General features: G+C 36.5%; 1 protein-coding gene and 1 pseudogene across 1 annotated transcript in view; one reads left to right on the top strand and one right to left on the bottom strand.

Annotated features, from left to right (window-relative positions):
• Nucleotides 1-23503, bottom strand: part of LOC114078880 (interferon-induced very large GTPase 1-like) — a 60053-nt gene extending 36550 nt beyond the window's left edge. Inside the window, 1 exon segment of the mRNA XM_027919935.2 lies at nt 23299-23503. Within this exon segment, the coding sequence (XP_027775736.2) occupies nt 23299-23377 (79 nt within the window). The 5' untranslated portion in view covers nt 23378-23503.
• Nucleotides 11060-11440, top strand: LOC114078878 (small ribosomal subunit protein uS10-like; annotated as a pseudogene).
• Nucleotides 23504-25135: the final 1632 nt, after the last annotated feature.

The raw sequence follows: 25135 nt of genomic DNA, 5'->3' as shown, positions 1-25135 counted from the left end.
TAATGGGCTTGGAGTTGTCTTTTGGGATAACGAAACTAGTTTGAAACTTGAAAGAGGTGCTTGTTCTATAACATTGTGGATGTACCAAATGCTAGTGAACTGTAATATTTAAAATGGCTAATTTGATATTATGTAAAATTCACCTTAATAAAACAGAAATCATGTACATTTCCAATTAAATAAAGGGTATTAAAATCAAAAGGTAGTCAAACTGAAATTATTGTATTATATTGTACTATTATTTATACTCAAGGGTCCACGTTTAGCCATCATATATGTACAGAGGGCATGCTACATAATGATGTGTTACTATGCATCTCTTCACAACTGAAAGTTTCTCCTGGAAAATGAAAGCCTAGGCATTTAAAAGGGTTTTAAAAATGGTGATTTATCAGAATTATCCTGTAAGTTCTCAACTTTCTTCTGTAGTTGGAATGGGTAATTTTCAGTTGGCTACTTTACATAATGAAAATGAGTAAATGCTATAACTAGGAATTATGGGCTGGGAGTACAGCTCAGTGGTAGAGTACTTACCTAGCATGCACAAGGCCCTGGGTTGGATCCCCACCAGTGACAGAATTCCAAACCAGGAGTTTCTTCTCCTGAGAGTTGTTAGACATTTACTACACGCATGGAATGGAAACTTCATGGTCTTATCTGCTTCCCTTAGACCACTGACTATGATCTCAGGGACCACAGATAATTCAACTTTCAGTTTTGAAGACAGAAAACAGTTTCTGGCAAAGAGTGAGCATGTTTAAGAATTAGAGAATGTGTTCTGCAAACTTTTCTGTCTCCAGGCTTCTGCAGTTTCTTTCCCTGTTTTCTAGTTGAAGTTCCTTTGAAAGAATTCTAGCTGTATTCCGGAATAAACTAAGGGAATTTTGTAACACATTTTTTTTTTTCTCGGAGAAGAAAAAGAACCAATGATTCAGGAAACCATACCCAGCTTTGAGCTTTGACTAAAAGGCATTTTAGCAATGTGGGGCAGAGAGGGAAAATAAGATGGTAGCTGTGATGATTGTTCTTTTCCTTGTGGAGTTCTCTAAAGTTAATCATCAGCTGTGAAGGAATATTTCTTTCTAGGGAAAAATAGCTAGACTGTGGAACCAACCTAGATGCCCTTATATAGATTAATGGATAAAAAAAAAATGTGGCATTTATACACAATGGAGTATTACTCTGCACTAAAAAATGAAAAAATCATGGAATTTGCAGGGAAATGGATGGCATTAGAGCAGATTATGCTAAGTGAAGCTAGCCAATCCCTAAAAAACAAATGCCAAATGTCTTTTTTGATATAATGAGAGCAACTAAGAACAGAGCAGGGAGGAAGAGCAGGAGGAAAAGATTAACATTAAACAGAGACATGAGGTGGGAGGGAAAGGGAGAGAAAAGGGAAATTGCATGGAAATGGAAAGAGACCCTCATTGTTACACAAAATTACATATAAGAGGTTGTGAGGGGAATGGGAAAAAAACAAGGAGAGAAATGAATTACAGTAGATGGGGTAGAGAGAGAAGATGGGAGGGAAGGGGAGGGGGGATAGTAGAGGATAGGAAAGGTAGCAGAATACAACAGTTACTAATATGGCATTATGTAAAAATGTGGATGTGTAACCGATGTGATTCTGCAATCTGTATTTGGGGTAAAAATGGGAGTTCATAACCCACTTGAACCTAATGTATGAAATATGATATGTCAAGAGCTTTGTAATGTTTTGAACATCCAATAAAAAAATTAAAAAAAAATAAAAAAATAGAGATAGAAGTGTTGACTTAAAAAAATAAAAATCAACTTACTTTCTGAGTTACATAGGAAATGTAGAAAATATTTAATGGACACTTATTCCATTATCATTATGCAAAAATTCTGCTCACGGTTTTTCATCACTGTTTTCTTAGTATACCATAAGAATTCATAAGGCCTGCTTTTTCATGATGTATAATAAAATTGCAGTGTTGTATTTAAATGTAAGTTGTAAATAAAAATCTCTTGAAATAGATTCTTAAAAACTGGAGATTTCCTCTTTTCTTATATTTACAGAGATATTTGCCTGACTGGAAATATATCAAGAACAGCAACAATGAATATTATTCTTACTTATATGATCTAATCTGTGAATGTTTATAAGTATTAACTTTTCTGGTCTCTGCTAATTAAACTGTAAGACAAGAAGTCTGGCAATTTTAAAAATAGGAAGAAGGCAAAAATGTTCTTTATCCTTTGTCTCAAAACCATGACTTCATTGTTTAATTGTCATCAGGGACAAGATCTGAAATTTTGGTAACAGGTATGATATGATGATCTTTCACTAAAATGTTAAAAAATATCAAAACACCAGAGTAATCTGGTACACAAAGAACACTTTCAAGAGAATGAGTTTGGTACACGGGTATGAATCAAGACAGAAGTTCTGGAGAAAGCTTTAGGACACCATTCTTTACAAAAACTAGCATCAGACAAATGTATAGGACAGTAGTTTATCTGAAAGTCATCTATGGATGTGGCTTGTGTCCAATGGACTAAGGCCCCAATGAAATATATCACAAGTTCTTGAGAATATTAGTGTAAGAGGACAGATAGATGAGAATGATGGAAACACCTGGTTAAGAGAATAATTGTATACAATTGGCCCACAGTGATGACCCTCTTCATATACATGCTTTCTTTGCCAAAAGCAATATGCCTGTAGCCCCTCATAGTCTGAGTGGACAGTATATGTCACATTCCTTAGCAAAGTGAGGCAGGGGGCGAAGGTCAGGCCATCAGTGTAGGTAATGAATAACCAGGATGAGGGCTGTTTGTCAAACAGAGAACAATGGGTTGTAACCTCTGTAATCATGCTCCAGACACTCTGGTTGCTAACAACTAACCCACAATTCCCTGCTTCCAGGAACATATATGAAGAGGAAAGAGAAGACAATGAATAAAAGGGGGTTCTGAGGTGTATAGGAGAACAAGATGTACACCCAGCTCAGGAGCCCCTTCTCTTAGGAAAAGTCTATCTCTATCACTTTCTTAACCAAAACTGGCTTTCTACACTTGCCTCTGCATTTCTTGAATGTTTAATCTTCAACACCAGGGAACAAGGACCTGTTTCTGATCTCCAAGACACATATCATTAGTACAACAGACAGCCTGCCAGCTTGAACTGAGACACAATGAGTACAAAATGAAAAGTGTCTGTTATAGCCTATCATCCCACCTCCAAATTCTACTGATAGGAAGCAAATGACAAAACTGTCAACTCTGAATATTTACTATTTTTCATGAAAAAGAAAGGGTGACTCACAGGGCACAACCAGGAGCCCAGGGAGCAGAAGCAGAAACCATTATTGCCCTCAGATCTGGAAACCTACTTGAGGAACTCCAACTGCAGTTTCCCATCTGGATTTCAGAATCATCAAGTCTGGTTCTGTTGTATCTCTCTGTCTACCCCATTGTTCAACTTGTTTTTCACCTACTTGTCTCCTTAAGGCCAACAGTCTGTCTTCATGTTGCTCCAGGAAAAAAGTGCACTGTTGAGAGCTGTTTTCTTCTCCAAGTGTGGGACGCTGAGGAGTCACAGATGCATTCAGTTCTGGCTTCTTTCCTGGGAGAGGGGACTGAACTTCATCTCAGGTCAAGGCACCTCCCAGTTTCCTTCCTGTTGTGGGAGGTTGTCTCTAATGCATGTGATATCCTTAGTCTTACGCAAAGAGAATGAAATATATCGATGTTCAAGCAATGTGTGATGATTGAAAAAGAAACTTTCATATCTGAGCTGGTTTCTGCTTGTGTTTGTGGGGATGATAATGGCTATTCCAATGAATTTGTTAGATAGTAGCTAACAATGAGCAGTGAAATGCAGGCAAGGTCACAAGCATTCTTTAAATTCCTTTAGGGTCTTCTTAAACTACTTCCAGAATAAACAAGAAAGCAAAGGGTGGTAGTTAATTTGTATAAAATAAACAGAAGCAAAAGGAGCTAATTGGGAAATATGTCAAGTGAAAAGGATTAATGGGACTAACTCTTGACAGGGTCTATTGATGCTGACATAAAGCTAGGAATTATGGCTCTAAGTGACTCCAATTGTCTGGGAAGACAGTTTCCTTTAGTAATGCAGGTGCACTAAGGTAACTTCTGATCAGCTATTTTTCCTAGCACCCGCATTAACATGGGATTGACTTGTAGATGAAGCCCTCCTAAATAGGATGGCCACCATGACAGTTTCAGAGAGGACCAACTAAGGTCAAATACTGTAGAGTTTAATTTAAATCTATGACACTTTTCCTGTGACTGCCAACATCTTAGATTTGTTGGGACTTAGGAAATGTGATTCTTCAAAGATTTTCCATTAAGAGTAATTTCAAGTAAAAGGAGAAACCCTCTCTGGAATTCTTTTTATATGCATTAGGACCAGGCTGCAAAAGGAATGATTGCCTCACTTCCACCCTGAAATCCCATTATCTATGTGAAAAAGAGGACCGGAGAATACAACTACATTTGAATGGACTTGCCTTACAAGATTCTGTCCTTTGGGCTCATTCGAAATTCTAAGAGACCATCTTGGAGACCACCTTCTCAAGTAATACTAATTTATAAGCCCTCCAAAATATCTACCTGTCCCACCCACCCCCACCCCCCAATAGAAAAAGGGATATGTAAGTCTGTGCTTTACATTAAACAGGTGGGTAACCATACTTTGTGATTGTTTCCTATGCTGTGGTTTTCCTAATTTACATCATAATCAACCCATATGCCTTTTCTCCTATTTAATCTTTGTTTCATCCCAGTGTCCTCAAAAGGGCTGAGGGGAAATTCCACATTGCTTCTACACAGCTCATGGGGGAACTGTCTTCACCCCTTGTGCTGAGGCTTTTGTTGGTGCCTGTGTTCTCTGTTGCTGTGCTAGGAGTTCACAGGAGATAATCTGTGTCTGATACCTCTTAGATTTCTTCACAGTGAGAGCACACTGGCTGTACATGGTAGAATCTCAGTAAGGGCTGTATCAATTGATGAATTTGGAAACCCCACCATTACACAATCTGTCTGTGTCCTCAAATGCTGGCTCATTCCCATAACTGAAAATGGACTTTCAGTTTCTTTTACAATTTTCAACTCACTTCTCAGAAAGGCTTATGTTTAACATGTCTTATGACTTGTTTCCTTGTAAGCAGTTTTCACTAGGTGTACCTGTCTTTTCTTTCTTTCTTTCTTTCTTTCTTTCTTTCTTTCTTTCTTTCTTTCTTTCTTTCTTTCTTTCCTTCTTTCTCTTTCCTCTCTCTCTCTTTCTCTCTCTCTCTCTTGCCCCCCCTCTCCCTCTTCCTCTCCCTCCCTTCCTTTCTTTATCTCTTTCTTTCCATGTCAGTTTCCTAATGTAAATCTACTTGAAAAATTCTGACCTTTTTATGATGCTTTGAAGAAAAGGGAATTCACCTAGACCTCCCCAGGGAACATCAGGAGAATCCTATGAACCAGGACTACTGAGGTAGGACTAAGAAGAGGTAAGAGAGTCAGCAGAGGGACAAGGGAACCTGAGAGCATTTGCTCAAATATTTATCTCAGGTGCCTCACTTCTCTTACCCTATTTCCAGCCCTTGCCTGGCTCTGATTAAAAGCTTTGTGGATTGGGCCAGTATATTCCCATCCATTGGTTAGAGAGGGAAGGGCAGCTAACTTTGCTGGTTCTTTCTTGCCTGGAATTTACCACTAGCCTTTTCCTGAAAGCAGGCTCAAAGGTTGTTAAGAGGTTATTTTATAAGGGCCTCCTGTTAATCACTTGAAATCTGTGAGCAATACTTGACAACAAAGAGAACAAGGGAGAAGAGGAAGAAAAATCACAGAACTCAGGGACAGAGAGGGAAGTTCCTGCCTTCTGTGGGCTTCTCTCCCCACCTCTGAGGGCAGTGCCAGCTGCAGTCAGAAGGCTCTGCTTGCCAGAGGAAGTATAGAGGAAGAATATCCCCCATGTTCTATATGTTTGGAATATTTTCTATTTCAGCTATCCAATCATATGCCCAAACTGCTCACTTTAGGAAACATGAATTTCTTAGTGAATTTTCAAGTGGTGCCATACTAGCAGATGGGGCTCCGCTCACACACTGTGCAAGGCTGAGTGAAAGGTGTTTGTTTCAAAATATTTGAGCTACCTCCAAGTTCCAGAAAACCAATTCAGGCAACTGATATCATTTTGACCTACATAAGGATAAAAATTACTTAGTTATCTCTATACATAGAAAGCTTTTGACAAGATTCAGCACCCATGCATGATCAAAAGAAAATAGGAATAGAAGGAACTTACATCAGCATGGTAAAGGCCATCTATGACAAACTAAAGTAATCATGATAGTGAATGTGTAAACCTGAAAGCATTCCTGGAAAAAGAGAAGGATGTCCATTCTCACTATTCCCATTTGATATAGTAGTAGAAATTCTACCCAGACAGATTGGGCAATAGAAGGGAAAAGAAGCAATAAAAATATAAAAGTAAGAAGTGAAATTATCACTGTTTGAAGATCATATGATCCCGTGCTTAGAAGACCCCAAAAATTCGCTAGATGAGTACTAGAGCTTCTTTGGCAAAGTAACATGTTATAAAATCTTCATAGAAAAATCAATAGCTCACAAGTACATGAAAAAAATGCTCACCATCTCTAGCAGTCAGAGAAATGCAAATCAAAACCACCCTAAGATACCATCTCACTCCAGTAGGATTGGCAGCCATTATGAAGTCAAACAACAACAAGTGCTGGCGAGGATGTGGGGAAAAGGGTACTCTTGTACATTGCTGGTGGGACTGCAAATTGGTGAGGCCAATTTGGAAAGCAGTATGGAGATTCCTGGGAAAGCTGGGAATGGAACCACCATTTGACCCAGCTATTGCCCTTCTCGGACTATTCCCTAAAGACCTTAAAAGAGCGTACTACATGGATACTGCCACATCGATGTTCATAGCAGCACAATTCACAATAGCTAGACTTTGGAACCAACCCAGATACCCTTCAATAGATGAATGGATAAAAAAAATGTGGCATTTATACACAATGGAGTATTACTCAGCACTAAAAAATGACAAAATCATGGAATTTGCAGGGAAATGGATGGCACTAGAGCAGATTATGCTAAGTGAAGCTAGCCAATCCCTAAAAAACAAATGCCAAATGTCTTCTTTGATATAATGAGAGCAACTAAGGACAGAGCAGGGAGGAAGAGCATGAAAAGAAGATCACCATTAAACAGGGATGAGATGGGGGAGGGAAATGAGAGAGAAGGGAAATTGCATGTAAACGGAAGGAGACCTTCATTGTTATACAAAATTACATATAAGAGGAAGTGAGGGGAAAGGGGAAAAAAACAAGAGAGAGAAATGAATTACAGTAGATGGGGTAGAGAGAGAAGATGGGATGGGAGTTGAGGGGAGGGGGCATAGTAGAGGATAGGAAAGGCAGCAGAATACAACATACACTAATATGGCAGTATGTAAAAAAGTGGATGTGTAACCGATGTGATTCTGCAATCTGTATATGGGGTAAAATGGGAGTTCATAACCCTCTTGAATCAAATGTATGAAAAATGATATGTCAAGGGCTGTGTAATGTTTTGAACAACTAATAATAAAAAAAATATTTTCACAAACACTCCTGCATTCAGGCATATGGACACAAAATAAAATATATATCGTTTTGCATACAGGAGAATGTATAGTATACACACTCCTTTAATCTCCTATCATATAGCTATTATGGATATTTTTATGTCAGCAAATATTGGTGTATTTAAATAATTAATTTGAATACCTACATAAGATTCCTTTGAATGTAATCATTCAGGGTCCTATCCTAGGCCAGGGAAGTTCAAAAATTTTCACTACTATAAATAGTGCTATAATTGTTAGCATCTTTGAATATATATTTTGGAACAGCATGAATTTGACACTGAATCTTACTCAATGTTGGTGACATATCTAGACTATTGCAAGGACATAGAACTTTATAGAATGAACTAGACATAGATGTTTTTCCAAAAAGGTACAAAACCTGATTGAAATAATATAAACATTGGACAGAATAAAATGTGAGTAGTGACCTTACAATTTAAGTAGCAAATACTGGGAAACAAATGAAGGGGAGAATTTATTGAAGGTCTGGGATGTCTACAGACATGTGTCTAGGAAAATTAACAAAAATATCTCAGCAACCTCTTCTTCACTGATAATATCCAGAGCAACAATTAGTATAAATGCCTATTTCCTTTGTTCCCTGTGTACAGGCCAGGGCCAGATTTTGCTTTCATATATGTCCTGTATGTACTACAAGGCTTTGATTTTAATGAACCTGCAGTAACTTCATACTTCATGGGAAATTTTCCTGTCTAGATAACTTCTTCTAAAAGAAAGAGAAGAGGGCTATGGATGCAAGTTCAAATTCCCTCCAACTTCCCGCACTCAATGAAAAATCAGGGAATAGGGAAAGAAAAGAAAGGAGACAGGAAGAGAAAGGAAAAGATGATAGGCAGTTCTCTGATCCACTCTCTCCTTTCTCAAAACTTATTCAAGGAGATATCTCAACAAATTTGCAGGAGGCTTACACTATACTTCAGATGATGTACATAAATATTTTACTCTCCTTATTACAGACTGTAATCTGATACATCTCACAGGTCCTTTTCCCTTGGTAGCAGAAGGGAAAAAAATAAGTTTCAAGCTTCAAAATTAACCCAACCTGACTATTTAAATAAGAAGTTTTTAGTTTCTATTGGATAACAGTGCTTAATCAAGCAAAGTTCACTTCTTTTCCTGCTTCTTTTCTCAATGTTTTCTGGAAGGCTGTGTCTTATGTAAACATTTTTCTGGCATTGAGAAAGGACCTAGTCTTCTGCTGGCTTATTTTATAGCATTGTCATCATCTGGAGCTTGGAACAGAGCTTTTTGTGCACATTCTGGGAGACATCACTGCTGAATTGGCTAGCTGATGTGGCTCTTAACAGACACAATGTCTCTCAGCTTATCTCACTGTTCCAAGGATTTTGCTGGCTCCAGAATTCTGGCTTTACTCCTACATTCTCCATCCCTCACATTGGTTCAGCAGTCTGTACCACCTACGTTTGGTTCAAGTCACCCTGCCATGCTAGGCCAGTGGCAGCCAGTTGGATTTCATTTCAACATCCATGCCACTTAAAAATTTAGGAAATTTTTGTAAAGTGAAACCCAGGATCTCCCTCCACCTGACCAGGATGTGCTATATTTCTGTAACTGCAACCTAAAGTTGATACACGGCAAAATCCACTTTAGATGTCAAATGACTAATGTTACTTCAATCCTAATATTCTCAATTTCTGTAAAAAATTCTTTCCAGGGGCTGGGGATGTGGCTCAAGTGCTATCGTGCTCGTCTAGCATGCGTGAGGCACTGGGTTCGATTCTCAGCAATACAGAAAAATAAAAAATAAAGATATTGTGCTCACCTAAAAAACTAAAAAAATAAATATTTAAAAACATTTTTTTTCACCTTTCAGATAAATGAATTCCTCAGATGGACTAAGGAGAAACACTGATCATGCCATCTTTATCTACATCCTTGTCCTCAGTTTGCTTTGTCTGATGAATACAAAGACTGTGCTCTGTCTTCTTCAACTCCAGGCCTCTGAAGTCTGAAGATCAGAGAAAGAGAGGGGCTGGAAGGCAACTGCCTTGTGGTGGCAGCTGATACCATCACTGAATTCTCACAGAGGGACACTGATGTATAACATCACTTCATCAAAATTAGGATTCCGTCATTTGGGGACTGTCACCATTCATTCCATACACATTCATAGAGTAATCATGTGACATACACTTCCACAATTACAATGTGTGGCTCACTGATAGCTTCCTCTTCATGTAGCAACAAACTCACCAACATGGTTTGAAACAACAAATTTATCTTCCAGTTCTGGAGGCTAAAGTCCAAAATTAGGTCTCATGGAACTGAAAACAAGGTATGGCAGGTCTTCATTCCCTCTGGTTTCATTAGGGGAAAATCCATTTTCTTGTCTTTTCCAACTTCTAGAAACTGCCTGCATTCCTAGACTCATGACCTCTGCCATCTACTGCTTCACTAACTCTGACCCTGCTGTCTCCTTCTCATGAGGACCTGGAATTTACATCAGGCCCCTGGATAACCCAGGAGAATCTTAATTACTTAAAGACATCTGCAAAGACATTTTTACCATAGAACATATTCACAGGTTCTGGGGATTAAGATATAGATATCTTTTGGGGAAACATCTATGTATACTAGCTTCAAAGAAAGAATGACTCTCAGTGAGTCAGAAGGCTACAAAACATGTGGTTAATCCTTTTTTTCTTTTTATTTTAAAAAAGGAAATATAACAGATATATTAAAAACAATAAACAGATTGCATGTGAACAGCTCAGTTTAATTTGTCAGGAAGCAAACACACTCCTGTAACCATCATCCAGGTTAAGTTGTAAAATATTATCCACAACCCCACGTTTTTCCCCCATCACATGCCTCTCCATAAGCACTATACCCTCTTTTCCTTCCCCATAGGCAATTTAACACCATAGATTAGATTTTTCTTGGAATGACAAAGTATTTGTGTTTTGTGCTAGATATCCTTCACTAAATATTCTGTTTGTGAGATTTATCCACATTACTACCTGAGAACTCTATTGGTTCATTTTCATTGTTGCACAATATCCCACTATATGATCACATTAGATTTTATATTATTCATTTTACCATTGATGAACACTTTAATTTAAGCTTGGGGAAATATTAAATAACGTTGTAACAAACAATTTTTGCATTTTTTTGCACTTACATACCATTAGGTATACACTAGGAGTCAAAATGGCTAAGTCATAGCATACACTTATTTTCAAGATCAGTAAAGAATACCAAATGGTTTTTAAATATGTGAACAGTTTTTTGTTATTGTTTTGTTTTAGTTTGTTTTTTAGAGAGTGATGTGGGTGTGCTGCTACAGAACATGATTCAGTTTGCTTATGCTGCACACTCAAGGCTGTTCTCTCTTGCCCAGGAATAAATCAATCAGGAGGCTGCAGCACAGCCATGGCATTTAAAAATACTGGAAGGACACCCTGCAACCTGAGGTGGCAAGTGAGAGAACTAGAATTACCCTCACCACCTGCAATGTGAAATTGCTGGAGAAAAAGTGTGTGCTCACTTCATCAGAGGCACAAAGGAAAAGAATCTCAAAGTGAAAGCATCTGTTTGCACGCCTACCAAGATTAAGAAGGGCTGCAAGAAAAGCCTTGTGGTGTATGTTCCAAGTCATGGGATCACTTCCACATGAGAATCCTCAAGTGACTCTTTGACTTGCACAGTCCTTCTGAGATTGGTTTAAAAAAAAAAAAAAACTCCATCAGTATTAAGCCAGGAGTGGAGGTTGAAGTCAACACTGTAGATGCCTATGCCAACACTTGTAAATAATTGATTATCAGTTTTTAAAAATTACAATTTTTTTCAAAGTGTCCATTTATGTCAGTAATGTATGAGAGTTCTAGTATCTATTTATATTGTAAGCATTTGGTTTTATTCTTTCAAATTTTTGCCATTCTGACGTGTACATCAGTATTTTAGTATTTAATATTTAATATAGTCTGGATAAGAAATTCCCTTCTTAATAATGAAGTTGTGCATTTTAAATACTCTGTTGACTATTTGGATATTCACTTATATAAAATGTCTGTTTATTTTTCATCCATCTTATTTTGGGTTGGTTTTATTGAAGTCCTTTACATATTCTGCTTGAAAGACTGCTCTAAGATTAATGTCTTGCATATGTGGTTTCTCTGCCACCAAAATAAGTACACAAAATTGAAACTAAATGTCAATTGATGTATGAAAATTTCATTTGTCACTTAAACTTTTGTTAGTATATGACAGAACAAGAGAAAATATTTTACAATTTTGTGAAAATACATTAAGTACAAAATGTAAATTTTTTTGAAAACTTAATCTCCTAAGGACATGGATGGGCCATATTTTTAACTAGTTCATTGATCCTTAAATGAAAATAATACCCAATGCTGAAACAAGACTGAGTTCAGTAGAGATTAACAGTAAAAAGAAAACTTACTGAGCCACATGGAAATACAGGGCTTTAAAAGGTACATATTGTTGTTGAAAAGATTATTTTCAGTAGAATTAGCAATATATGAACTTTTTTTCTAACTCTTCTGGTTAACATATGTTGCTATACACCAGTGTTTCTAATCTGGAACTTCCACACCAGTCCATTGGCTTCATTACAGCAGCCAAAGCATTACTAGTAGCTGTAAATGAAATTACTTCAATCACCCATAAAATGCTACCATGGTTTCACATCAAACGTAGCCACATTGTTTACATCTTTAAACTGACTCATACCATCCGATAGTTCATAACAAGCAGCTAAAGTTTACTTCTCACATGCATTAACATCACAGTGAATAACCCATAGGGGATTAGAATAGGAAGAAAGTCAATAGTCCAACATTGGACTACGTTATGACTATGCCATTGAGCAGAATGTGATCAATGATAAATATAATGATACTGTTATATGGTGGATATATTAATTATGTTTTACTTTTTAAACATTTTTTTTCTTTTATGAAAGTGTTGTATATTCCTACAGGGTGCCCATGGGAATCTACTGGCCATCTTACATGTGCAACATGAAAGGGTAAGGAAACTTATTTCCATGAGGCCATTTATGAGCAATATAAATGAGAAGTGGTGAATAACTGTTTTTTCCTTTTCTGCCCCCAAATAGATGCTTCTGAGGAATGCTTTATAAGGCTCCTCATGTGGTTTTGAGATGTCATCCCTACAGTGGCCAGTTGACTAATGAATCTTTCTTCATTTCTTGCTTCTCTTATACTTCATTCTTTTTTTCTAGGATTATAAATGAACAACCTACGTATCAGTTTGTGTTTTGTTTTAGCCAGAGTAATTGGGCAAGAAAGGGAACTGAAGGGGAAAAATAGGAAAGGAAGAAGTAAAAATACTACTGTTTGCAAGTGATTTAGATCTTCTATAGTTTAGAGACTACTAGATGACTACTAGAGCTAATAAATTCAGCAGTGTTCTAGGGCATAAAATCAGCATATAAAACCTGATTATTTTGCTATACACCAAAAATGAATCTTCTGAGAAAGAAATTAGGAAAACAATCTCATTCATAATAGGCTCCAAATAAGAAAATAGTCTGTGATGAAGCTAATTAAAGAGGTGAAAGACCTCTGCAATAAAAACCATAAAATATTAAAGATAGAAACTGAAGAACACACAAGAAGATCAAAAGACCTCCAATGTTCATGGATATCAGAATTAATAGTGTTACCTTGACCATACAACTAAAATTTATATACAGATTCAATGAAATGTTTGTCAAAATATCAGTATCATTCTTCATAGCAGTAGCAAAAAAATTAATTTGGAAGAATAAAAGACCCAGAATAGCCAAAGCAATTGAAGCCCCAATGGCAATGCTGGAGACATCACAATATCTGACTTCAAATCATACACAGAACTAGTAACAAAAACTGCAAAGTATCAGTTTATACTTGTAGACCAATGTTAAGAATTAAAGGCACAGAGAAAAACCTACATAGGTATAGTAGATTCATACGTCATTTAAAGTTTTGTTAGCATATGAAAAAACACGAGAAAATATTTTACAATGTTGTAAAAATTATTAAGTACAAAATGTAAACTTTTATTGAAAAATTGATCTCCTAAAGACATGGATAAAGCATTACGCGTATATTGCTATAATATGCTGACTTTAATTCTTTAGAATGGCTACAGAGGAGTAGAAGAGCTGGGTTATATGGTGCTTCCATGTCTAGTCTTTGAGAAACCTCCATAGTGATTGTACTAATTGAAAATCCAACCAACTAAATACCAAAAATAACATTAGAAAAAAATACATCATTTTAAACAAATGGTGACAGGCCAATTATTTACCCCTTGTAGAAGAATGAAACTTGACCCTTTTCTCTCACCTGCCCCTAAATGAACTCAAAATGGATTAAAGACCTAGGAATTAGACCAGAAACTGTGCAAATTCAAAAAGAAAACATGCAAAGTTCAGGCTTTTATGAACAGCATCTACTTTCTCAATTGACTCTGAAAGCTCAGGAAATAATGTCAAGAGATAATAAAATTAAAAACTTCTACACAGCAAAGAAACCAATTAAGAATATGAAGAGAGAGCCTACAGACTAGGATATAATCTTTTCCAACAACTCTTTTGACAGAGGATTAATACCAAGAAAATACAAAGAACTCAAAACTTAACACCAAGAAACACCAACTAATTAATAGGCAAATTACTTCAATAGATACTTCTCATTTGAAAAATTACAAATTGCTAACAAATGTCTGAAAAAAATATTTAGCATCATTAGCAATTAAGAAAATGCATGCAAAACTACACTGAGATTTCATCTCACTCCAGTCAGAATGGCAATCATCAAGAATAAAAACTACAACAAATGCTAGAAAGAATGTGGAGGGAAAGGAACACTTTCAGACTATTAGTGGGAGTGTAAATTAGTACAACCACTATGGAAATCAGGATCGCATTTCCTCAAAAGACTAGTAATAGTAATACCATATGACCCAGCTATACCACTCCTTAATATGTATCCTAATTATTTAAAGTCATCATACTATAGTTATACATGTATACCCATGGTTATAGAAGAAAAATTTATAATAGTCAAAATATGGAAAAAAGCTTGGTGTCTGCCAATGGATAAGTGGATAAAGAAATTGTGGTATATATGTACAATGCTGCTTTATCCAACCATAAAGAAAAATTATATTATGTCATTTTCTAAAAAAAAGATGGAATTTGAGAATATTGTTTTAAGCCAAATAAGCCAAATGTAGAAAGCCCCCATACCCCTATATATATATATATATATATATATATATATATAAAACAGTCACAAAATTTATATCTCTATCCAATTTGTTGTTGAAATTTGAAATTTCCTGAAAGTATTAAGACTAACATTCATATATAGTTTGTAAGGACAAGAAGAACTGGCTACATTCAAATACATTCCAAGTTTCACCTTTACATGCCTGGTACATGCATCTTCACAAAACAATATTAGTCTGAAATAACAGAATATGTGAGAAAGATCACTGTATTCAAAATGAGAGTCATTTGATTGTTTTTAATCACATTTTTATTAGTACACTGTAGTTATACAAAACATTGCTATTTATTTTGATATAATCATATAAACATGGAATATAATTTTGTTTCCCTCCAGTCCCTAATACTTCCCCTTTACCTCCCCTTCTCCTTCCTCCTGTTCCCTTTCCTTTACTCTACTATTCTTTCTTCAATTTTTTCATAGGCTTCTTTTTAAAAATAATTATCGCTTAATAGATATACATAAAGGTGAATTACATGGTGGTGCATTCATGTATGTACATACCACAATTTGGTCAATTTCTTTCTTTTTAATTTATTTATTCTAATTAGGTATACATAAAAGCAGTATGCATTTCAATTTATTGTACACAAATGTAGCACAACTTTTCATGTCTCTGATCATACATGATGTAACATCACACCGTATGTGCAGACATACATGTACCTGGGTTAATGATATTTATCTCATTCCAAAACATCTGTCCTGCCCCCATATCCCCACTCATCCCTCCTTTGACCAAAGTTCCTTCATTCTTCCTATGCCCATTCCCCATTATGGATCAGCATCCACTTATCAGAGAAAACATTCAGCCTTTGGTTTTTTGGGGATTGGCTTACTTCACTTAGCATGGTATTCTGCAACTCCATCCATTTACCTGCAAAATTTTATTCTCTTTTAATGCTGAGTAATATTCCATTGCATATGTGTGTATATATGTATATATATCACAGTTTCTTTATCCATTCATTTACTGAACGGCATATAGTTTGCTCCCACAATTTAGCTATTGTGAATTGAGCTGCTATAAACCTTGATGTGGCTGCATCACTATAGTATGCTGAGTTTAAGTCCTTTGGGTATAGACCAAGGAATGTGGTAGCTGAATCAAATGGTGGTTCCATTCTATACTGGAATACTGGAAGTTTTCTAAGGAATATCCATACTGCTTTGAAAGAAACCTATGAAAAAATTGAAGGAAGAATAGTAGAGTAAAGGAAAGGGAACAGGAGGAGGGAGAAGAGGAAGGAAAGGAAAAGTATTAGGGACTAGAGGGGAACAAATTATATTCCATGTTGATATGATTATATCAAAATAAATACCAATGTTTTGTATAACTACAGTGCCATAATAAAAAATGTGATTAAAAATAATCAAATGAAACTTCCATACTGGAAGTTTTCTAAGGAATCTCCATACTGCTTTCCAGATTGGTTGCACCAATTTTCAGTCTCACCAGTAATGTATGAGTGTGCTTTTCCCCCCACATCCTTGCCAACACTTATTGCTGTTTGTATTCTTGATAAATGCCATTCTGACTGGTGTGAGATGACATCTTAGAGTAGTTTTGATTTGCATTTCTCTAATTACTAGAGATGTTGAACATTTTTTTCATATATTTCTTGATCAAATTTATATATTCTTCTGCTATTTTCTGTTCAGCTCCTTAGCCCATTTATTGATTGGTTTGTTTGTTTTTTGGGGGGGTAAGTTCTTTGTTTTGTGGGGGGGTTAAGTTCTTTGTTTTTTGAGTTCTTTGTACATACTGAAGATTAGTGCTCTATCTGACAAAAATCTGGCAAAAATTTTCTTCTAAAATGTAGGCTCTCTCTTCACCTCATTGTTTATTTTGCTGAAAAGAAGCTTTTTAGTTTGAATCCATCAAATTTATTGATTCTTCATTTTATTTCTTGTGCTTTAGGAGTCTTGTTAAGGAAGTCAGAGCCTAATTCGACGTGACGAAGATTTGGGCCTACTGTTTTCTCTATTAGGCACAGGGTGTCTGACCTAATTCCCAGGTTCTCGATCCACTTTTAGTTTTCTCCGTGGTGACAGATAGGGGTTTAGTTTCATTTTGCTATATATGTATTTCCAAATTTCCCAGCACCATTTGTTAAAGAGGATATCTTTTCTTCAATTTATGTTTTTGGTGCCTTTGTCTAGTATGAGATAACTGTATCTATGTGGGTTTGTCTCTGTGTCTTTTATTCTGTACCATTGATCTACTAGTCTATTTTGGTGCCAATACCATACCTTTGTTGTTACTATAGCTTCATAGTATAGATTAAGATCTGGTATGGTGATGCCTCCTAATTCACTCTTGTTGCTAAGAATTGCTTTGGCTATTCTGGGTCTCTTATTTCTCCAAATGAATTTTATGATTGCTTTTTCTATTTTTATAAAGGGTGACCTTGGGAATTTAATTGGAATTTCATTGAATCTGTATCAGCACATGGGGAAGTGTGGCCATTTTGACAATATTAATTTTGCCTATCCAAGAGCATGGGAGATCTTTCCATCTTCTATGGTCTTCTTCAATTTCCTTCTTTAGTGTTCTGTAGTTTTCATTTTAGAGGTCTTTCACCTCTTTTGTTAAGTTGATTCCCATTTTTTTTGAGGTTATTGGGAATCGGATATTTTTTCTAATTTCTCTTTCAGAGAATTAATCACTGATGTGACAAAATGCATTTGATTTATGGATATTGATTTTATATTCTTTCACTTTGGTGAATTCATTTATTAATTTTAGAAGTTTCATGGTGGAGTTTTTTGGATCCTCTAAGTATAGAATCATATCATAATGATACTTTGAGTTGTTTGTTACCTGTTTGTATCCCTTTAATTTCTTTCTTCTTTCTAATTGCTCTGGCTAGTCCCAGAGTTTTAAGGACTATGTCCAATAGAAGTGGTAAAAGAGGGTATCCCTGTCTTGTTCTGGTTTTTAGAGGGAATCCTTCCCATTTTTCTCCATTTAGAATGATGTTGGACTTGGGTTTAGAATAGATAGATATTACAAGATGTGCTCTGACTATACCTAGTTTTTCTACTGTTTTGAACATGATAGGGTGCTGTGTTTTTTCAAATGCTTTCTCTGCATCAATTGATATAATCATATGATTCTTATCTTTAATTCTATTGATGTGATGAATTACATTTATTGATTTCAGTATGTTGAATCATCCTTACATCCCTGGAATGAACCCTACTTGATCATGGTGCATTATTTTTTAAAATATGTTTTTGTATGCAATTTCTCAGAATTTTATTGAGAATTTGCATCAATGTTCATCAAGGATATTAGTCTGAAATTTTCTTTCATTGATGTGTTTCTGCCTGAAATTTTCTTTCATTGATATGTTTCTGTTTTGTTATCAGGATGATACTAGCTTCATAGAATGAGTTTGGCCAAGAAGCACAATAACGATTGTATAATGTCATTAGCCACTGGGAAAATGCAAATTAATACCACACTGAATATTTTACATCCACTAGGATAGGTATAACAACAAAGGAGTAACAAATGCTGGTAAGGGCCTGCAGAAAGTAAAACTGTCATACATTTTTGGAGGGAATATGAAATGGTGCAGCTGTCATATAAAGCAGTCTAACAGTTTCTAAAAAGATTAATAGTGAATTATGATATGGCCTAGGAATTCTAATGAGAGGTGTGTACCCCTCAAATTGAAAATAACTGTTAAAAATACTTATACACAAGTGTCCATAGTGGTACTATTCATAGTAGTGAAATAGATGGATATAGCCCAAATACCCACTAATTAATGTATAAATAAGATGTATTACATTGATATAATGAAACATAATCAACCATAAAAAGATGTTCTGATGTAGCCACTTTGTGGATAAACCTTGAAAACATTATGCTAAATGAGAGGAACCATACAGAAAAAAATGAAATATTTTGTCATTCCCTTTATAAGGAATATTCAAACTACATAAATCCAAAGATTTGAAGGCAGATTGGTGTTTCCCAAGATCTATGGGAGGTGGGAATGGGGAATGATTGCTTAATGAACTTGGATTTGTCTTTTGTGATAATGAAATTAGTTTGAAACTTGATAGAGGTACTTCTTCTGTAACATTGAGAATGTACTAAATGCTAGTGGACTGCAGACCAGGACTTATGGGCTTGGAGTATAGCTCAGTGGTGGAGTACTTACCTAGCATTCATGAGGCTCTGGGTTTGATCCCCAGCAATGGCAAAATTCCAAACCAGGAGTTTTCATTTCCTGAGAGTTAAACATGTACTACACACTATTGATTGGAACTTTCATGGTTTTGGCAAAGACTGAGCATGTTCAAAAAATCAAAGAATGTGCTCTGCAAACTCTTCTGTCTCCAGGCTTCTACTGTTTTTCTCCCTATAAAAGTCCTTTTGAAAGTCCTTTGGAAGAATTCTAGCTGTATTCTGAATAAATTAAGGGAAGTAGTCTACACAATTTCTTTTTCCTGGGAGAAGAACAAGAACCAATAATCCAGGAAGCCATATCCAGCTTGAACTAAATGACATTTGGAACTGTGGGGGAGAAAGCAGTTGTGATAATTGCTCTCTTAATTCTGGAGGTTCTTTCAGATTTTCCCTAAAAATGAATCATTAGCTCTGGAGGAATATTTCTTTCTAGGGATGTGGTTGAGCCCTGCTAAAAACCAACTTTCTTTATGAGCTGTATAAGAAATGTAAGAAAATATTTAATGGACATGTATTTCATTATCATCATGGCAAAATTCTTCTCAAGTTTTTCTTCACTTTTTTTCTTAGTAAACTGTAAGCATTATGAGGCCTGCTTTTTAATGCTGTGTAATACAATCATCGTGTTTTGTTTAAAAAAAATGTAAGTCTTAAAGAAAAATCTCTAGGTAGAGATTCTTAGAACAATGGAGATTTCCTCTGTCCCTTATATTAACAGAGAAATTTGTCTGACTAGAAAAATGTCAAGAATGGCAACAATGAATATTATTCTTATTTCTATGATCCAATCTATGAATATTTATAAGGATTAAGTTTTTCTGGTCCCTGTTAACATAAATTCTAAGGCAAGAAATCTGGAAATATTGAAAAATGAAATAAGGCAAAAAATTATTTATCTTTGTCTCAAAACCATGACCTCACTGTTGGATTGGCATCAGGACAAGGACTGAGATTTTTGTAAAAAGTGTGATATGACAATTTTTGCTAAAACCTCAAAAAATATCAAAACATCAGAGTAATCTGGTACCCAAAGAACTCTTTTAAGAGAATAAGAGTTTTGCACTGTGCTATCAATCAAGCCAGAAGTTCTGGAGGAAACTTTAGGACACCATCCTATACAAAAACTAGCATGAGGCCAGTATATAGGAGAGTTTATCTGGAAATCACCTACGGATGTGGCTTTTGTCTCATAGAATGAGGCTCCAATTAAATATATCAGAAGTTCTTGAGAATACTAGTGTAAGGGGACAGATAGATGAGAATGGTGACAAAACCAGCTTAAAAGTATAATTCAATAAAATGGGACCATGTTGCTGACCCCCATACATGCTTTCTTATCCAAAAAGCAATCTTCCTGAAGCTTCACTTGGCCTGAGTAGACAGAATATGTCACATGATCAGCAAACTGAGTTAGGGGACAAAGGTCAGGCAGTCAGAACAGGTGATGAATGATGGGGGTCCAGAGAGGATGAGACTGATTAAAAAACAGAGGACAATGGGTTGTTAACCTCTGCTATCATGCTCCTGGGCACTCAGGATTGTTAACCAGAAGCTCCAAATTCACTGCTCCGAGGCACATATATGGAGAAGAAAGAAGATGTTTTGAGACCCATAAGAGAACAAGATGCACCCCCTCCTACAGAAACCTCACTCTAGGGCCACTTCTCTTAGAAATTTGTCTCTATCACATTCTTAAATAAAACTTGCTTTCTACACTTGCCTTGGCATTTTTTTTGGGGGGGGGAAGGGTTTAGTCTTCAACACCAGGGGAAAAAGGACCTGTTTCTGATCTCCAAGACACATATCATTCGTACAACAGAGAGCCTACCAGCTTGAACAGAAAGATATACAGTGAGTACAAAATAAAAACAGGCTGCTATGTCCCCTCACCTCCATCACCAAATTCTGCTGTCAGGAAGCAAGTTGATAAAAATGCTCACCTCTGAACATTAACTACTATATAAAAAAAGGAAGGATGACTCAGGGCAGGACCAAGAGCCCAGGGAGCAGAAGCCGAAGCCATTATTTCCCTCAGATCTGGAAACTTAATCAAGGAACCTCAACTGCAGTTTTTAGAACCACCTTGGTCTGTTGTTACATCTCTTTGTCTACCCCATTTCGCAACTTCTTGTCTACCTACTTGTCCCCTTACTGCCAAGAGCCTGTCTTCAGGTTGCTCCAGAGAAAAGTGCACCACCAAGAGCAGCTTCTTTCCCCAATTGTGAGAGGCAGAGGTTTCACAGTTGCAGTCAGTTTGGGTTTCTTTATTAAGAGAAGGAACTGAACTTAACCTCAGAGCAGGACTCCTCCCAGTTCTCCTTCCTGTTGTGGGAGATATTCTTATTTACGTTCATTTCTTTAGTTTCAGACAAAGAGTATGAAATATATGAATGTTCAAGCAATGTGTGATATCTGAATAAGGAACATAGTGTATCTGAACTGTTTTCCTCAGGAATGATGATGGCTATTCCAATTAATTGACATGAGGAACACAGGGGGTATAAGGCTGGTGACCTAGTGTCTTACCAGTAAGACTGATCTTCTCTCTTTCAGTGGGAGCATAGGCATTTTTTTTATGAACAAGAGTTTTAATATTAGTCAAAAGTTTGATCTCAGAATCCAACAGTTACTACAGAGAGAGATTAAAATACTTTAACATCTCACTTTAAATACATTTCTGTGGTATAGTTTAAGTTGGCTATTCAGAGAGACTGCTAACTTGTTAGACAAAGGAAGGCTCTTGTGTTAAAAAAAATCTATACCAGCCCTAGTAAAGTACACATGCATGCAGGTAGAGGCTTTTCTCTTTGATATTCGCTTCCTAACTAGGAAAGGTCTTTTCAAGACATTGAGATACCTCGCCAAGAGAGAGGTTACCCCAGTTGGCTGCTACCGAGGAAACTTCACCTGCATGAAAAAACAACACTGTGCTCCTGGTCCCTGTCCTTCTAGTGCTTGTCCCACCCTCCTCCCAGAAACCCAGCACCTATACCCTAGCTTAGCTCTGCATAAAGTTCACCCATCATGCCCTCTTTGAGTCTCATCCTTTGGTATGAATTTCATGCTTAAGTGCATTAAAAAATTTGTAGGCATGTTTTCCCTCACAGTATGTATGTTGTGAGTTCATTTTGATGACTAAACTTATTAAAACCTTTGGAGGAAAAAGAGTAAATTTAAAGCTACATTATCCCTACATTATCTGTATATAGGAGAGGCAGAAGAATAATTAGAAGATAATAATGTAGTAGAATGATGAGAAGCAGCTAAATGGTAGATTAATTTTTTAGCAGCAGTACTATTATCTAACTCAATAATAGCCATGAGGGCTAAAGGAGATGACATAGGTGACTCTCACCTAATGCTTGGCCTGAAGAACATGTTCGAATATAATTTTTTTTTCTCCCCAGCACATAACTGACTTGAAAGATCAGATGTGTCAGAAAAGGAGGGATTGTGGGGAATCCCCTCAGCCACAATATTCTAAGAGTTTAATTTGAACCTTTAAGACTTTCCCTGTGATTGCCAGCATCTTAGAATTTTTAGAGATTAGGAAATGTCATTCCCTGAAAATGGATTATTTTGGCATGCTGAGCAATTTGATGTAAATAATCCATTTCAGGGAATGACATTCCCTAAACCCTACCAATAATCCATTTTCAGGGAATGATATTTTCAGGGAATGGCTTCTTTTTAATCTGCATTAATACCAGACTGCAAAAGGGAACAATGGCATTTTATCATCACCCTGAATTCCCAGTATCAATCTCAAATAGAAGACTGAGAAATAAAACTACATTTGCATGAACTTTTCTTACCACATTCTGTCCCTTGGGCTCATTCAAAATTCAGAGACTGTCTTGGAGACCACCTTCTCCACTAAGAATAATTTCTAAGTCCTCAAAATTATCTACCTATCTCAACCCTACCTCATAGAAAAGGGATATGTAAGTTTGTGCATAATGTTAAATAGGTAGTTAATCATATTCCTGTGATTGTCCCCATGCTGTGGTTTTGCCATTTTGCATGAAAATAAATATATATAACTTTTCTCCTATTTGATGTTTGTTTGTTGCATTCCAGTGGCCCTTGGGAGGTCAGAGAGTAATTTTCCCATTGCCCCCACATAGCTCTTGGGGTATTACCTTGTTCTCTTGTGCCAAGGCTTGTACTGGGGCCTGTGTTCTCTGTTGCTGTGCTAGGAGTCCACAGTGATAAGCCCATGTCTGACCTTCCTGAGATTTCTTCACAGTGAGCGCACACTGCCTGTGTATTGTAGAATCTCCAAAAGTGTTGTATCAATTGATGAAGTTAGTAAGCCCTCCATTCCATATTTTGGCTGTGTCCTGTAATACTGGCCCACCCACAATGCTGAAAACAGACTTTCGGTTTCATTTACAAGTCTCATCTCAATTCCAGGAAATGATTATCTTAAGCAAGCATTGCTGCGCCCCTCCCCTGACTCAGGCAATGGCAAGGCCCTTATGAGGCAGATGGCACAAGGCGTCCATCCTCTGGAGGAGCGCAGTATGTTTCTGGGAATGGGCTGGTTTGTTTTTGTATTCATTTAATAAGTATAGTTGAGATTTCTCATATGGCCATGAAGTATGAAGGAAAAAACATGACTTTCCCAATTAATGCAACTACTTCTAAAGAATAGATCTGTTTGCTCTAAATGCAATGATTCAGCTGTGGACCATAAATTGTTAACGTTTAATTAAAAAAAACCCTGTAGGAAAAAACAGTCAAGGAAGTTTTTAAGAAATTAAATTAAAATCTAGAGAAGAAAAATTAATGTTAAGAAGACAGATTAGTGCTTAGTACTGGGCAACTTGTTCTTGTTCCTGTGCACAATGGTTTGTGCTCTTACTCTTGTTTGATTAAAATTAATAGCCTCTCTTTTCAAGTTAACCACTTGCCGTAACCATGGCACCGGTTCCAGTCAGTAAGTCAAGAAAGAATAGTCAAGGTATAGGCCAATAGTCTGGGACATTTCTGACTATTATTAAAAGTTAACTAAGCAGAAACAGCTCAAAGCAAAACGCAAACTGAAAGGAAAAATGCTTGCTTATGCATAAGCCAAGATACATTCTTCTATTCTAATTGTGGCTACGTGATATTTTGTTTCTTTGAATAATGATTCCTTTTTTGTAACCACAAAGTACTGTGAGCCTGCCAAAATGAAAAGTATATATGATCAACTTCACAAGTAAAGATTGGGATTCAGCACCTTCACTTTGGTGTCTGTGTTGTTTCTCCACCCGCGTTCGTCTCCTAAGACTCCCTGTTGCAGCTGGACTCAGACAAAGAATGTTTTCTCTAGGTGCTTCTGTGTCCTGTTTTTTCTTATTTCTGTTTTTCTTTTTTCCTTCTTTTCAGTTGCCTAATATCACTTCTACTCCAAAAATTCTGATGTTTTTATGATGCATTGAGGGAAAGGGAATATACCAAACTCCTCCAGGGTACCTTCAGAGAGTCCTATGACCCAGCACTATCTTGGGGAGGACTAGGGTAACCTAAGAGAGTCTGAGAGCATTTGCTTCAACTTTGTACTCCAAGTGCCTCACTTTCCTTACCCTATTTCCAGCCCTCACCTGGCTCTGGCTGTAAGCTTTGTGGATTTCCCAGTACATTTCCAATCCATTACTTAATGAGTGAAGGACAGCTAAGAGTGCTGGTTCTTTCTTGCCAGGACTTTGCCACTAGTCTTTTCCTTAAAGCACGATCAAGAGTTGTTTTTTTTTTTAATTTTTAAAATATTTGTTTATTTATTTATTTACCTGTTTATTTATTTATTTATTGTAGTTGTAGATGGACAGCATGCCTTTACTTTTTTTGTGTATTTTTTTATGTGGTGCTAAGAATCAGACCCAGGGCTTCCCACGTGCAAGACAAGTGCTCTGCCACTGAGCTACAGCCCCAGCCTGGTTTAAGAGGTCATTTTATAAGGGACTCTATTAACCATTTGAAATTCAATGAGTG

Source organism: Marmota flaviventris, chromosome 9 (assembly GCF_047511675.1).
Source record: "Marmota flaviventris isolate mMarFla1 chromosome 9, mMarFla1.hap1, whole genome shotgun sequence".
Taxonomy (NCBI): Eukaryota; Metazoa; Chordata; class Mammalia; order Rodentia; family Sciuridae; genus Marmota; species Marmota flaviventris.
This window is presented reverse-complemented; position numbering and strand designations above follow the sequence as displayed.